General features: G+C 33.1%; 1 protein-coding gene across 5 annotated transcripts; it reads right to left on the reverse strand.

The window, feature by feature from the left end:
- Nucleotides 1-603: 603 nt before the first annotated feature.
- On the reverse strand, nucleotides 604-13,118 carry LOC140040320 (SAC3 domain-containing protein 1-like). Of its 5 annotated transcripts, XM_072086179.1 has the most exons (9): nucleotides 8,954-9,465; nucleotides 6,897-6,959; nucleotides 6,326-6,454; nucleotides 4,826-4,987; nucleotides 3,248-3,402; nucleotides 2,999-3,047; nucleotides 2,432-2,572; nucleotides 1,853-2,042; nucleotides 604-1,085 (listed from the first exon to the last, which is right to left on the reverse strand). In XM_072086179.1, exons 1-9 carry the CDS (start codon nucleotides 9,001-9,003, stop codon nucleotides 945-947), a joined length of 1,080 nt encoding a protein of 359 aa, XP_071942280.1. In that variant the 5' UTR covers nucleotides 9,004-9,465; the 3' UTR covers nucleotides 604-944. The 5 variants fall into 5 exon arrangements, 2 of the variants coding, with proteins under 2 accessions (XP_071942280.1, XP_071942281.1); XM_072086180.1 differs by lacking the exons at nucleotides 6,326-6,454; nucleotides 6,897-6,959; nucleotides 8,954-9,465 and adding an exon at nucleotides 5,344-5,580; XR_011842706.1 differs by lacking the exons at nucleotides 604-1,085; nucleotides 1,853-2,042; nucleotides 2,432-2,572; ... (1 more) ...; nucleotides 3,248-3,402; nucleotides 4,826-4,987 and adding exons at nucleotides 7,593-7,610; nucleotides 10,088-10,249; nucleotides 10,738-12,123; nucleotides 13,024-13,118 and having other exon boundaries at nucleotides 6,376-6,454; nucleotides 8,954-9,705.
- Nucleotides 13,119-16,056: the final 2,938 nt, after the last annotated feature.

The raw sequence follows: 16,056 nt of genomic DNA on the forward strand, positions 1-16,056 counted from the left end.
CAGCGACTTTGCTGCTAAAGGTTTTTAATCTTTCGTTTACGTTACGCTTTATACTGTAAAATGGTTCTCGTTTTAACGCCGATTCTTAAAAAACAGCTGAAGTAATTAAGCTACGCATGTATGTAAATTAGGTCCGATTTTGAAAGTGATACTTTTCAGTTAGGCGTGCCTAGTCAAGCACAACGTACGTAGTAACGTTTCTTGATTGTCGCATTTTTATTGGTTGCTTTACATTAAATTTGCTTGTATTAGCCCGGAGAATTTTAAGACTTTTCTAGTGTTTCTATTTAATTGCCATTGAGACTTGGTGGTTGACATACATCGTACGGCACTTAAGCGTGGTTCCCACTAGCGACGCAACACAAGGACGTAACGCAACGCAAGTGAATTGACCAATCACAAGCGATGGCTTATTCGCTTGTGATTGCTAACTGTCTATAACTTCGCTTGTCATTGGTTAAAACGCTTGCGTTGCGTTTACGTCCTTGCGTTACGTTCTAGTGGGAACCAAGCTTTAGCTTGGGTTTCCCGCCACTGTAAGTGGCAATTCACGTTTTTGCTGTAAAATAGTGTGAAAATGAAAATACAAAAAATCTCATTCCTTAATTACTAAAGTCTTCCTTTATTCAAAATAGAACACAAAAACACTAAAACTCCAATAATTACAATTTCAACTCCAATTCAAAATTTATATTCTTAAACATTTTCTCAGCTTTAACAGATTTTAGCAGATTTGTATAGTTTTATCATCAACAATGGAATATGTAATTTCACAAGTGAACCAGGTAATGATGTACTCAGTGGAAGTCTCTTATATTATGATTTAAGTATGCCCTAAACTACTTCTAGCCCAATCATATCAGCCTCAAGATGGTTTTGGCTAGCTGATTTGAACGGCTTTCCTCGAGGCCCCCTCTCTCTTGATGTAGCAGCAGTTACTATAATCAGTTGACGTAATTCCACATATCAACTGGGGGTTTTTCTGTTTCATTGATATTTATTTCTAAACCTCTGATGATATCAGGTGGTGACCTTTTCTTTAATTTACAGTCCACGAACTTTTGACTAAACGTTCTTTTGTGTTTCTATAAAGACAAAATTGACAAAATACTGGCATTGAATTGTACAGTATTTATATAATAAAACAATTATTAGATACTAATTTACGTTTTCGCCAAGATTCTTCTAAAATAATTTTAGACAATCAACAATTTCAGTTTTCTGGATATATGTTGAAATTTTAAAAGAAATAGGTTTTTTAAAACTACAGTACTTGTATTATTAAAAAACCTGTAAATTAAATCAAATTATGTTTTAAAATTACAAATCACAAATTATAACTCGTGAAGTTTTTTGGAGTAGTAGTAGTTCTCGAGAAAATGCAATTTTAGTTTACTTGTTACTTTAAGACTGCTTGCTGGCTTTTGAAAATTCTGTCCTATCTTTTAACACTAGGTCTGAAAATTATACTAAAAAGTGGTCCAGAATTGGGACCGTAGTCCAGATTACCTCCAAAATTTAATGGAGTGGTCCTTGACCACATATTTTGGTAAAGATCTTGTAATTAATTTTTGAGTAATCCTGCTAACAAACAAACAGACAAACGTGATCAATTACATATACCTCCTTGTTGGAGGTAAATAAAGAAATACATTTTACACACACACAGTAGAACCCTAATAAGGGGACGCCTTCGGGACCCATCAAAATGTTCCCTTAATAGAGTTGGCCTCATATATTCCATTTGTTTCTCGGGAAAAATATAGTCCACATCAAGAGGTGTCCCCTGTATAGTGGTGTCCTAAGGGATGGGTGTTACTGTAATTCAATACTTTTAAGAGGGCATATTTACCATTTTTGATCTCTCTTTCATGGCACCTTTGGTAAAGCATACTGAGTTGTCTTTGATGGTTAGGCCACACTCTTGGCAGAAACACAATGCCTGGTGTGCGCTGTCAAAGCCAAGCCAGTTGGATAGGACACATGCTGGAAATGTCAAAACTTTACTGTGGTAGGCAGTGTTCATTGTTTCTAGTGACAAACTGAAAATAGAATATCAAACGTATTTCATTTGTTCACATTCCAGTTATTAAATTGAGAAATTATCATGATCTTAATATTATATAATAGTATTCAAAATATTTGAATAGCCATCTAAATCAGTCACCTATTTATTAAAGTACTCATAAGCTTAGCTGGCCCTGTCTAAGTTCCATAAATTTAAATGCAAACAGCAGGAAATTCATTTTACAATTTTTGGGACCAAAATCCTTGACTTAAATCAAAGAAAATTAGTTTTGGTAAACATTTTTAATCCAACACCAGCTTTATTTTATTTATAGAGGCCAACACTTCCACCTGGACAAATTAATGCCAGTTGATTTTCAGGGGTGTCAGCTCATATCTAAATACGATGTTTTTTACAACTTACATTAAAAATGATGTGCGATATTTTAGCAAAGCACAGCTCTCTATGTAATTGCACTTTTCAATTAAACGTATAAATCTCACAAAATTGTGCTCTAGATAGGCTCTATTGAGATGCAGAGCAAGTTGAATTCTGGGATGCTTCCTGTAAGAGTAAATAAAATCACAGGAAAAAATAAAAGTAAGTATTTTCTTTTTTAAAAATCCACCTACATAATAAATATCGGCAGACTTCGAATTAAAAAAACATGTGTAGCCCCCTCTATATCTGAATCAGTAAGCTTTATACAAATTAATATTGAGTAGTGATCTTTAATAAACAAGAAATATTTCTTACAAAAAACGCTGCTCGCTTATTGAAAAATACTTTTTATTTAAAATGTTTTTGAATGTGTCATTTTATTGTCACCTAATAGCAATTTTACCTGAAAAATAATGTAATTTAAAGCAACAAATACTTAAATTGTCTGTCAGACAATGCTATTTCTCATGTTATATCAATACTAGTGGGAATGAGGTATAGTGAATTTCACCACATACAAAATAAAGCAACAAGCATTTTCATATTTACCTTATTTTAACAGGTAGGCTAAGAATATGCATAGCAGCATTTGTTGATCCTGAAAAAAATATATACAGTATTATAAACACACCAACCATTTGATTCTAGTTTTATAATAGAGGAATAGTTTCAGCTCCTTCAACATTATGTTTAGGTTAAAATTCATCAAGTGACATTATTTAATTTCAAGTTACTTTTTTATTATAAAGATGAAGGTTATATGTCATTTTTTAATCATTCTAAAGCTTCGATATTTACCTAAGTTACACAAAAGATATAAAGACTGAAATTCCACTTGATTTCTGCAAAGGTTTGGATAAAACTGGTAGAATAGCAGTAACCTGCTTAAGCATTCATTCATATGGTCATTACATATCTTTGTATCAAAATCACCCATACTTTGTTCACATAACCTGTTATAATATCGAAAAGAGAAAAATATGTTGCTGTAAATGATAGAATGATGCATATAAGGGAAAGGTCAAAGTTAATAAGTATAATTAATAAGTATACCCATTTAATAAAATTTACATAGACACTTTCAGGAGAACCATAAAAAGTGACCTATATATAGAGGCTAGCTACAGTGTTTCAAATCCTATTTTCCCTCATTCGTTCATAGGAATGTTTTACCCTTGATAGAATTTCCTTTGAAAAGAGGGTGTCCCAGAGGAGTGGTTCAAACAATATAATATTCTTGAGCACAGTTTCATAGCTTTTAGTTTGTCAATTTTCCCTAACCGGCTTCCATCAAACTCTCTGAGAATGTTTATACAGGCACAAAGGCACAAAATTCTTTTATATTTAAAAAATACTTTCTAAAACTGAAATTCCTGGGGAAAAAAAATCCAGAAAAACAAAATTTCTATAAAAGAAGACAATTTGGGCGTGTCTGCTTATTAGGAAAGTTGCATAATAATCAATTTACAACCTCAATTATTTCATCATGTTAAAACTTAATCTACATATCTAATTACTCAGTCGCAACAAAGTGAAATTGCATATTTCAAATATAACAAACAATGCAACACGCTCTGTATATTTACATGGATATCCACTTAAAAGACTGTAAACTTTAATTTGTAAAGAGAGTCAACACCGGTCTTATAGTAGCCTTGTCACCGCCCTACCTTAAACCAGATACAAACACCTTGTAATTGTGCTCGGCGATAAAAATAATCTAGACTAATATTTAGGTATGGCGATTTCCAAAGTTTAGTACATAAACTTAATATTTAGTTTAACTTAGCCTCAATTGTTCAAGGAGAATATACTCTTTTTAAAGAACTTAAAAGTTCAAATGGCAACAAAGTATATGTAAGCAAATATGTTAACACACCCTAGACCTATTACACAGCACTGAGGCACTACTATATTTGTAAATGTGGCACAAAATTCTCATTCATTTTTTTCCTGATGCAGCCTATAACCTCTTCCACCCACCTATCCAGAGGCTTTATTTGAATACAGTTTATTGGTTTAGTATTTCAAACTTTTCGCCCAATTTAAATTGGGCAAGTTGTAACATGGTAGAATCCCTTCTTTGGGACACCCTTATTCAGGGCACCTATACAGAGTGCACATTTTTCTGTGAAAAGGGGAAATTATTATTTTAACACTATGGCCAACAACGTATTAAAGGTACACTAATTGGATCCTCAAGGTGTCTCCTTAATATTGGTTTTATTTTACAGTATTATGGTAGGTTTATGGATAGAGCTTGTAATTTTGGTCCCCTTACAGTGCTAATCTGAATGTAAACGGCAGATTAGAATTGATAGCTTATTATCTATAAATCATCTCACATCATGAAACTAAAGTTAAACAAACATATACCTGTAACTACTAAGATGATGAAAGCGTATGGCTTGCTCAAGTATTGTTATAATTTCAGGTTCTTCGCTCCTTTGAATTACCGCATCTTGACGTATGCTTCGCAACCGGTCAAATACAAAGTTGTATCGAGCCAAGTACGAAATATCATTTTTACTCAAAATTCTTTAAAAGGAAAATGAACATTTTAAAAATTAAACATGCTATCTTTAAATTAATAGGAATATTAGCTATAAAATCTATAGTGAACACTAATGAGTGGGTAGCTTTATCTTTAAATGGTTGTACTGCCAAACAACATTAAAACACCGGTTCTCATCAGATCACTGAAGTTAAGCTACAATAAGCAACGGTTGTGTTCTTGGATGGGAGACTGTCTGAGAATATTATCGGCTGTTGAATAGACCAGAGAGTGCTGGTATAGTGATAAAGGACTAATCGGACTAGCTTTTGTGATTTTATGTTTAGGCATGATGCTTTACTCTCATTCCCTTCAGATGGGATGTAAAGCTGTGGGTCACCTAGAGTAGGGATCGTCACCAGGTGTACTGATCTGGTTTTGGCACTGCATTGCTGGCTGCCGTGGGTCCGTAAAGGGCCTAATCCGAATTTCTTCAGTTTCCAGTTAAGCTTGAGGAAAATCATAAATACCTCTACTTTTCCATTACTATGAATGTTATGAAAATGTAATCTGGATGGAAGACATAATAAATAAAAAATCACATAGGCTACAAAATCAAGTAGGCTACATTCAGGATATTTTGTATGCATGCAGATACTGAGAATAAATAATAAAAATAAAAAATTGTTTTATTTTTTATTTTATTTTATGTCTTTTGGCACATGTGGCCAAGGATTACCACAAGTAAATTAATCACTGTCCTATCAGATAGGTGGTAATCCTCCTGATACAGTGGCTATTTTGTAAACTAGTTCACCAGGGTAACCCACTACTCATCTCGAATGATCTTTAAAGTGCACACCTATGGTTTATAGTCCTTATCCGAGTCGGCCTCGTACCCATGCCGATGTTGTTGGCTCTTTAGGTACGGTAAACGGCGCCCCTTTTTATCTAGGGCTCTTGATAATTCTTAACCAACTCAAGTGTAACTAGTAGGCTAAGCAGTAATTTTAGGTTAACAAAAGCTATTCAAGAGTTTGGGTGTAACCCAGAAGAGAACAAACAATTTTAAGAGGGTACACTCTTAAAGAAGCGTCCGGAAATAAAATTCACCATAATACAGCAATGTGTTGTTTATTGACGAAACAAGCCTGTAAATTTAGCTACAATCAATCAGCCAGTGTTAGTACTCAAACACCCTGGACAGGAGTTTGTTGTGTATCTGTGTTCATTGGCCGTGGTCCAAAGAAAAAATAATAGCAGGGGGATAAATTACAGAATAACTTGATGTTTGAAATGTGTAAATGTTTAATTAGTGATGTACCTGTCATGTACAGATTTCTAGTCCATTATTACTACTATTTGTAAAAAATAGTTCTTACTTATCAACTAAATATGACCAAGTTTTAAATAGAACTTTAGGAGGTCGTAGGTCAGAGGGAATGACCTCAGCTTTCCCAGCAGCTGGTCTACTATATTCTTTTACAGTTGCATCTGGATCAGCACTAGGTCTGGAAACAAACAGAAAATATTTTGCACAAAAAAAACGCATTTGTTTAAAGCTTAAGCACTTAAAAGCTTATTATCCTCAACCTGAAATGCTGCTCTCTCCATAATAATAATACAAATATTTTAAAACTTATGTTCCAGTTAAATAGTGGTGTGGTGGTTGACTCTGATGGGGGAAAATCTCACGTTCAATATAAAATTGTGTTTATTTTATTATTTTACCATATTAAATAATATAATAAAATTGTGAATAATTTTAAAAACAACTAATTACTCAATTCTGTTCTTACCTTAGTATTATTATTATTACTTTATTATTATTAATTAATAATTTTGGATACATTTTCATTTGTATAAGCCTACATTGCATATTGAATTTTAGTAAATAATATATATGAAGAAAAGACTGAAACCTAATAATGAATAAGTATACAAATTACAAACCTTTTAGTTTTTTCAGTTCCTTTAACAATTTCAAATGGATGTAATCTTCTTTGAAGTTCTCTTCTGATAATACAATTATTAAAATGTAAAACAAATTTTATTTTATAATATATATTTTAATTTCTGCCAGATATAAAAAGACAAATCAGAATCGGATGCTAAACATTATGATAGTGTAGTATGATAGACCAGCAACCCCCTGCCTAGACAAATAAACATAAATTAGATATCCAACAAATTACTACAGTCAATATACACTATATATACCCCTATATCTAGGATAGGCGGGCCAGGGAGGGAGTATGCCTACGGTGTGTGACCGAAACGGCCGCCGACTGAAACGGCCGCCAACATTTTCTATGGGACGCCAATACAGTATTATAAACGTACAGTAAAGCCTATGAAACCATGATGGAGGAACAAATAAATGAAACCAACCAATATATGTTTAAGAATAAAATCAAAGAATAAACGTATTTTTTAGTTAAGTTTTTATTAAAATAATGTTTATTATAATAATTCACCATTCTGAATTTATTTAACGTATTCAAACAAATACTGTATCAATTATTGAAGTTGAAATAGGCAAAACAGTCGGCGGCCGTTTTTAATAATATTATAATATTTAATGTAATGTAAAATAAAAATAATGATAATTAAAAACATCTATCTGTTAATATTTATTAAGTCACATACGTCTAAAGTCAGTTCAATCTGAAAAAAAAAGTAAAACAATTGTATTAAACCACACGTCGTTTTGATTACACGTTGTTGACAAACGGCACACGCGGCGTTTCATACATTCAATTGTGTTTTAATTGGCGGCCGTTTCAGTCGGCGGCCGTTTCGGCTGTAAACCGAGATAACCATGCCTATGTTATGCGCGATTTGAACGATTTGCGCAATTTGAAATTGCGCAAAAAAAATCCTTGCGCAATTTGAATTGAAACATGTGTTTCAAATTGCGCAAGCAACGTATTAAATTGCGCAAGTAATCTGCAAATTGCGCAAGGTTTTTCGACAGATTGTGAAATCATGCACACCCATATTTTTATAGTAATTTCTATGATTCAAAATTAAAGATAAATATCGCATTTCCTTATTTTAGTAGTGCAAATATTGTTATAAGTTAGCATACCGTCGAAGAACCGACGAAGGAAAACGAAGCGGTGGTGTTCCACCAGGCGGGCGCGGCGCGGGCGGCCGGCTATACTACTCTAGCCTAGCTAGGGTCTGGACTACTGATACTGACTAGGTTACATGGCCTAGCTTAAACTAATATTAAAAACTTAAAAAGTGAGTATTAAACATTATCTTCATTGAAATGGTCTTATTTATATAATAAAATACTAAATTTTAAACTCCTCTGCCTAGGCCTAGCCTAGCCATCCTATGGGAAAATTTACAGTTCGTTTTCAAATTGCGCAAAGGTGTCATATTGCGCAAGAACTATCTTGCGCAATTTACAAATTGTGCAGCGCAATTTAAAATTGCGCAAAGATTTTCTTGCGCAATTTGAAATTGCGCAAGTTGATTGCGCAATTTGAAATTGCGCAAAAAAATCCTTGCGCAATTTTAAATTGCGCAAGAATTCTTTGCGCAATTTCAAATTGCGCAAGGATTTTTTTGCGCAATTTCAAATTGCGCAAATCGTTCAAATCGCGCATAACACCTACAACTCCCTGCCTGCCTGAATAGGCCAAAATGAAATTAATTAATAGTTTACAGTCACTATATTTAAAAAATAATTTATATAGATAAATAAATTTAAATTGCGAATTGTCCAGTAACATAGCTGTATAGCGCTCTCTGTAAATAGCTAGGCCGGGTGTATTGTATTTGTTGTGTTGTCAAGCGAAGCCGGCCGGACATATTGTTGCTTACTTCCTTCTTACTATTCTATATTCCTAGTAGTAGTAGTGTAGGCCTAGGCTAGGCGGTAGGTAGACATGTAGTTTAAGTTTATCGTATGACACTGCTATTAGTATTAGTTTACCACTCTAGTGCCTATCCACTATACAATGTCTCTACCAAGGTATTCTACAAATAAAACTCACAAGTTTCGTTCACTTTCGGGGCACATATACATGCATTTTCCCTCCACCATTTTGACTCAAATACTTTTTGACACGGTTCAGTGGTTTTCACAACAACAAACAGGGTGTATCGTTATTGTGTCTGGACCCACAAGACCAACTAACTTTCTTTTGTTTCAAAGATTTTAAATTCATGTTTATTATTATAAATTCCTAATGTGTAATATAAACAAATTACAATCGTGTACATCTGATGACCATTTTCGTTTATATTATAATTGTACAATTTAGAATGAAATATGATCATTTTCCTAAATGTGTTATAGGCTAGGCCAATTTAAATATATTTAAATTGGCCTATAACATATGTAACTCAGGTTAAAATAAATAATCATTCATATATGAATGATTATTAATTTATTATAATAATTATTTATAAAATAATAATTATGTTTATGATTAGTAGGCAAGTTAGTATGGCTCTATATCGAATTACGGGATTCCTGTACATTATTCTACCAAGTTCATTTTGTCTCGACGCCTTTCTTATAAGCTATCTTCTTCCTCGGTTTCTTCAGAGTTTGATCTGTTCTTACTTTCTCCTTTAATCTTTCTACTATCATTGGTCTTTCTTGTTTCCAGTTTTTTCTTTGACACATCATAATTGTCTGGCATTTTCTCAATGTTCTTTTGAAAGGATGTTTGAATGCAATAAAAGACGATAAGGATGACTGCACATATAATACCACTCGTTTTGAATGCCGTTCTAGTACCTACAGATGAATAAAATAGATTCAGAAATGGAATGGTTTACTGAAATTTTTTTTTTAAATTTACATTAATATTAATCCATCAGATAATTTACGCTATATTTGTATTAGTCTTACAGGCTATTACTATTATTAATTACAGTCCCATTATTACGATATAGAATATGATAACTACTAGATATTAGTGACTTTCGACCAATTGGCGTGGTGATAGAGCATCGTCACAACTATGGAAGCATTCTGATTAGTCTGTGCAACAACGGTTTATGGTTTAACCGTTGCGCAGACTAAGCAGAATGCTTCGATTTTCTACGACAGTGTACAACAAACACAGGCTATGAAATAATAAATATATGAATTTATTTCAAAGCAACAGTTATCCTACCATAGTTATAAACAAGAACACCGCCCATAAAGGCACCACACCCTCGCCCAAGACCATTATGAACACCCTGTAGTACACCTTGGGCCGACGAACGAAGTGATTGAGCTGTTGCCATTCCAATATATGACGTCATTGCAGCCCATATCAAGGCATGGGTTATACCTGAATAAATAAACATAACAAACATATAACAAATTAAAATCAGTCATCAGGAATGTTTTTAAATCGTCTGGAGCCATCGTCATCGTAAGTCAGACATTGCAATATTAAAATATTGCAATGTCATCAATATTTTAATATTGCAATGTCTGACTTACGGTGACGATGGCTCCATGATGGCTCTATTACTTAAAAGTAATAGCATAATATATAGTTCGAACCACCGGTATCATTGAAATAAGAATCATCATCACCACCAACATCTCACTCGCCAATCTACAAATATCACATTGCAGTAAAGTACTAACGGCCCATATTGAAGACATATAACTTGAGATTTTATAAATCTCTATGACGTCATCAATATATCAATTGTATTGAAAATCAATAATGGTATGTTTGTATATACTGTTACTATTTACAAATAAAGGGTTTAAGGACGAAAACCTGAAAATTGTGGACGTTCTTGTATGAATAAAATCGTAGGTTACCTTGTAATGCTTCAAATGGCAGTATGATCCAAGGGTTGACAATCATTGATGTAAATATTAATCGTATCAGGTAACACAGCAGCGCTAGACACATTGATCCTGTGTGCCCAAACAACTCTATGATGTTAGCGCTGAAAAAATACGCAATGACTTCTGATGTGTGGTTTGTTATTGATGCTATGCCGAACAAAGAGTTTGGAGCTCCTAATGTCTCAAGATGGTAGTATAGAAAGGTAAAAAATAAGCCGCTGCAGAAACCTGCATAAAATGCAACAAATAAAACAGAGCCATATTGTAAAGTTAGGTACATCCGAAGAACATGAGTGAAAGATGTGTTTTCTAACTCAACAGGCTTGTCTTCATCAGTGATAAGGCTAGAAGATTCAGAGTTTTCCGAATTATCTGTTTCTTTTGCGGTTCCATACAGTTTTATAAATCTTTCATGATCTTCTTTTTCTGATTCATATTTGTATCTTATTTGTGTAGCGAAAGCTGCTGAACTAATTATCATAACTGCAAATGATCCGAAACAAACAAAATAGTTCTTCGTAACTGACACGTGGTTTCCGCAGTGATAGGACACAGTTTCAGTGTAGTCTAATATAAACCCTTCGACGAACATAAGCATACCCCAACCCAGAGAACCAAACATTCTTTGTCTTCCATAGTTGTCTGTTCTTAACTTCCCTAAGTATCCTATCGTTGCAGAGTCTACAAGAGTTATCGTTGGTGAGCTGAAGAACTCGCCTAGAATAGTGAACAGGACCAATAGTAAAAAGACCTCTTGAAGATCATTGTAACAATAAACAATGCTATAAATATGAATTGTGTTGTTAGATGTTGCATTGCTTCCATAGGTTGTTTTGCCCTGGTAGGTTATATACTCGCAGCCTTGTAAAGGTGTGTTTAGTATGTCATTAGTTGGCAAACAAAATGGTTCAGCAGGTTGTATAAAGACAAGTATCTCTGTGAATAGAAACCAACTGAAGAGAGACATTATTAGAATAAGTTTTGCTTTTCTCCACGTGTCTGCTATAGAACCCCACATCGGGGCAGCACAGAACTCGGTGAGTGGGCGAAGGCCAACTAGAATACCAATCTGCCATGGCACTAGTCCCAGTTGTCTGAAATAGACGGCAAGAAGGGGATAGACTGCGCCATATGCACCATAAAATAAAAAATAAACGATCTTACAAACGAGTAGATCAGGATCAATATACCCGTTGCAGAAACCCTTCCATCGTTTTTCATTCTTGTGTTCATTGTGATGGGGTACATTCAGTTTTAGTAAATCTTCTCGTTCTATAACTAGTGTATCGTCTGACGGGAAATGCATAATTTCATAGAAATTAGCATACTTCTAATTTCGTAAGTGGATCTGTAAAACTGGAAACAAAAAGAGATATCTTAAAATGTGTATTATTTATTAACTCAACCTAGAGTTGCTTTAACGTTTTGTATCATTAAATAAAATGTCATAATGTTAATTGTTTTACATTTCCTTTTAAGTTAATTCATACGCAAACTTCAGCAAAAACTTCGAGTTTGGCAAGAAAGGTGTAGATCAATTCACAAACTGAAGAAAACTAATTTGTATCTTCTTAATAAACTAATTAGCTGACGTTTGTCAGCAACAGCGAATCAAATAATAGCCTTTGAATTCATGTTACCCTGCATGTATTCAAACTCGAAAAAGCCAATCTACACTGATTTTTTTCAACTGCAGGTATACGTACACTAGTAAACTTTTCTTGACAAACTCAGAGCTTGCTTTAGTTTGGAAATGTAGCAACACAAACTTTTTTAACGTTGCTGGTGTAAACTAGGTCATTTCCCCCATAGTATGCGCTGGTTTCCCTTCCTAGTCTCACTAGCAAACTTTACCGAAGTTTGGTTGAAAACTCTGTACATGGACCTATATGGCATTCTATGAGTTTGCCACTGTGGGTTCGTGATTTATCATGTCTTTAGTTATTATTAGACGCTGTTATTTTTTTTTCATTTCATCAGCTTTTAATTCAGCAATACGAGGCGTCGCCAGAGACATCGTGTAATGTGAACACAATATCCTAACTTTGTCACTTCCTACTATCACCTCGTAGATAGTTAAATATGTAGTGTGTATTGTAGACCTAGGCCTAGGCCTGGGTTATAAAATGGCCAGCATCGGGCTTCCTTATACCTACAGTCAGTCACACTTTGCTCCTAGACGTTTTCTCTCAATAACATAAATGATATTATGATCTATTGCGACATAATTTGATTAAAACAAGTGAATATATTTACCATTAACTGAGAAACGTTAAATACACACCAAAATATTTAGAATCATTTTCATAGTTGACTTTACCTTAATTCAACGATATAAAAGCATTCTTTCCTTCTGAAAAACCGTTGTTAAAAATCATCAAGGCATGCCATAGTTAACAGCGCCTAATCTTAGCATAACAATCCATGCCCACTAGACCATGAACGTATTATTTTTCATCTGAATTGTTACGGTACTTATCATTTATTTTATTCTAGCATACATCTAACTATATAGTACTAGATATACTTAAACTTTCCGGAATTTCTATGCCTAGCCTACAACTAAAAGTGTAATTATTATTGTATAAAAAGTTTGTTTATTATATCCACATAATGGCTTGTAGTATAACTTAACAACAAGAATTTGTGTAAAGTTTTATAGGATAATCAAAAATTATAATAGTTTCCGGTAATACACATAATTATCATGTTCATGGAACGTGAGAGATTTTTAAACTTCTTCACGCCCAAATTACGTCACGTTGTCGGAATATCTTTAATGTCATATATTTCTCAATACGTCATTACTGGCATCCATTTAGACGTTCAGGAAGCGTGTGAATATATTTACATTATCAAAATGTAAAGTATGTACAAACAAGTACATCCTAATTATTAGTAAGCAAAAGTTCAAAATAATTTTAAAAAGTGTTGATCACACTTAGTAAACTAGCCGTGCCCAAATGTAGTGCGTCAGAATCAAGAACGTTTTATTTATTTTATTTTTTAAACATATTTATACAGGATAACATAATTCAGAATTAAGGTGGTACAACTAGTTTTCAATATGGTCGATCCTGTTTAAAACTAAAACGGACGCTATACTACACAACAATGCGATAAAAAAAATCAATAAAGTATAGGACAAATTACAAATATATTTTTTTATATAATAAAATTCGAAACTTTGAATGAAAGTAAATTGTTGAATTTTTACATGTATTTTATTCCAGGCATTTGCACTTGCACTTAGCAAACTATTGAAAATAACGCAGTTGGGTGTTCCCTCTCATAGGAGATTCCGTGTTAATTCCGAACGAGTTCGATCATATTATTGTCACTAGGAAGTGTATAATAGAGTAAGAACAATACAATTTACCGAGTTCGTGTACTAATATTAAAAGCAGGGAAGAGAGAATGTAATCTCACCCTTTCAAATTAAATGTAGTTTTTAAGTGTTCCCTTTACAGGCCTACAAATACATTTGGAGTAAGACCAACTAATTCATATTAGATAAATTATAATCAATATTAAATATGATTATAATTCATATATAACAGTAGCTTATTCATTGTTAATATTGTTCAAAATCTTGGAAGGACATGTCAATATTTCCACTGGAAATGATACTTGGGTACTGACCACGTATATACCTACAATTGAAGTAAGCAAAAGGTCATTATGACAAACACATTGCTTATTATTTACTGTTTACGTAGCCGTTGTCAAACCACCTGTAGTAACTCTGCATGGTTTTTATACGAAGGTGCGCAACTGTGTGTTTTGTAATTATGGTGTGCCAACACGCACAAATCAGCAGATCACACCACGGCCACTTTTGACTGTCACACCCCTATGATTCATTTCGGTATTTTGGTTTATCTTATTTGAAAGCTTAAGCGATATAAATAATCTCTGGGCCATCATTAAACATATATAAACTAGACAAATCTGGTAAATTGATGGGCGATATATAAGAGTTGAAGTAATTAGCAACTGCATTACAAGAAGAACTCAACATTTTTAGTAGAAGAGGCCAGACGAAAATTGAATTACTAATTACAGGACATTTTTTACTGACTGACATTGGCTGATCTTGATTACTTTTCTGTTTGAAATAATATTTCTGGAAAAAGAGCTTTGAGATGGATCATCTTAGATACATCGCATGCGCAATATTATTTTCACACGTAAGTAACTTTTTTTTCAAAAGTTAAATAAAAGCTGTTATCGTCGTTGATGATGAAAATTATATGTTTAACAAATCAAATAGCACGCATAAATACAAAGTACTCACGCTAGTCAGCTTAATATGTTGTTTAATTTTAAAATATTGCCTCAGCAAAGAGGTATCATTTTTTTAAAAGGATTATAATTGTATGGCATTGTCTAATCTATTTTCGAAGACGTTTTTTGTTCATTTCATTTCATTTCATTTTCTTTACTCCACCAATCTTAACAAATGAAAAACAACGGTGAAGAAATATTGAGAGCTAATCTATTCCTAGGTCTCAACTTTACAATTAACAACAATGAAAGAAGTAACTGGAAAAACCACCCGATATTGTAATGAGGAGGTTGAAAATGAAAATCATATGTTATTTACATGCAAAGAAGTAAAACATTGCTGGGTAAAATGTTGCGCTATGCTGAAAACATGTTTTGCATTTACTCAGGAAGTTACATGGGAGAAAATTTTACTTGGAAAATATGATGTCAAAATTAATGAAATATTTTCCATTTTAACTTTCTGTGTTTATAAAAATAAAGTCAAACACAGACTAGGACTTGTTAAAAAATGTCCATGGTTACTGTTCACTGCGGAGTTAGAAGATATAATCAATTGTGAGTTTTTAATAAATAAAGAAAAGGCAAAACAAATGTGGTCAGATATGGACCGTAACAATTTAGCAAGGTATAAAATTAACGTTTATAAAATTGATATTTAGGTAAAGTAAAATATAACCTTTTTTTTTTTTTTTTTTTTTTTTTTTGATTGCCTGAAAGAGATAAAAAGAGTTATAAAATTAAGAATTCTGTGGTAAATTATACGTACATTGTTAAGGATTGAAAAACGTGTAAAGAGTGTATAACATAGAGGAATTTTTTTTTCTTTCCTTATACAGTACTATTATATATAAAATGCAATGGTAGGAGTGAGATATCAGTTGTACTGAAAGTTAGTTAATGTCAATTATATTGTATTGTATCATTACATTACTCATGTGCTCAATGTACTCATTGTAAACGAACATTTTATTGATGAAGAAATAAAAGTGGGTCGATCCT

The sequence above is a fragment of the Antedon mediterranea genome, chromosome 2 (assembly GCF_964355755.1).
Source record: "Antedon mediterranea chromosome 2, ecAntMedi1.1, whole genome shotgun sequence".
In the NCBI taxonomy this organism is placed as follows: Eukaryota; Metazoa; Echinodermata; class Crinoidea; order Comatulida; family Antedonidae; genus Antedon; species Antedon mediterranea.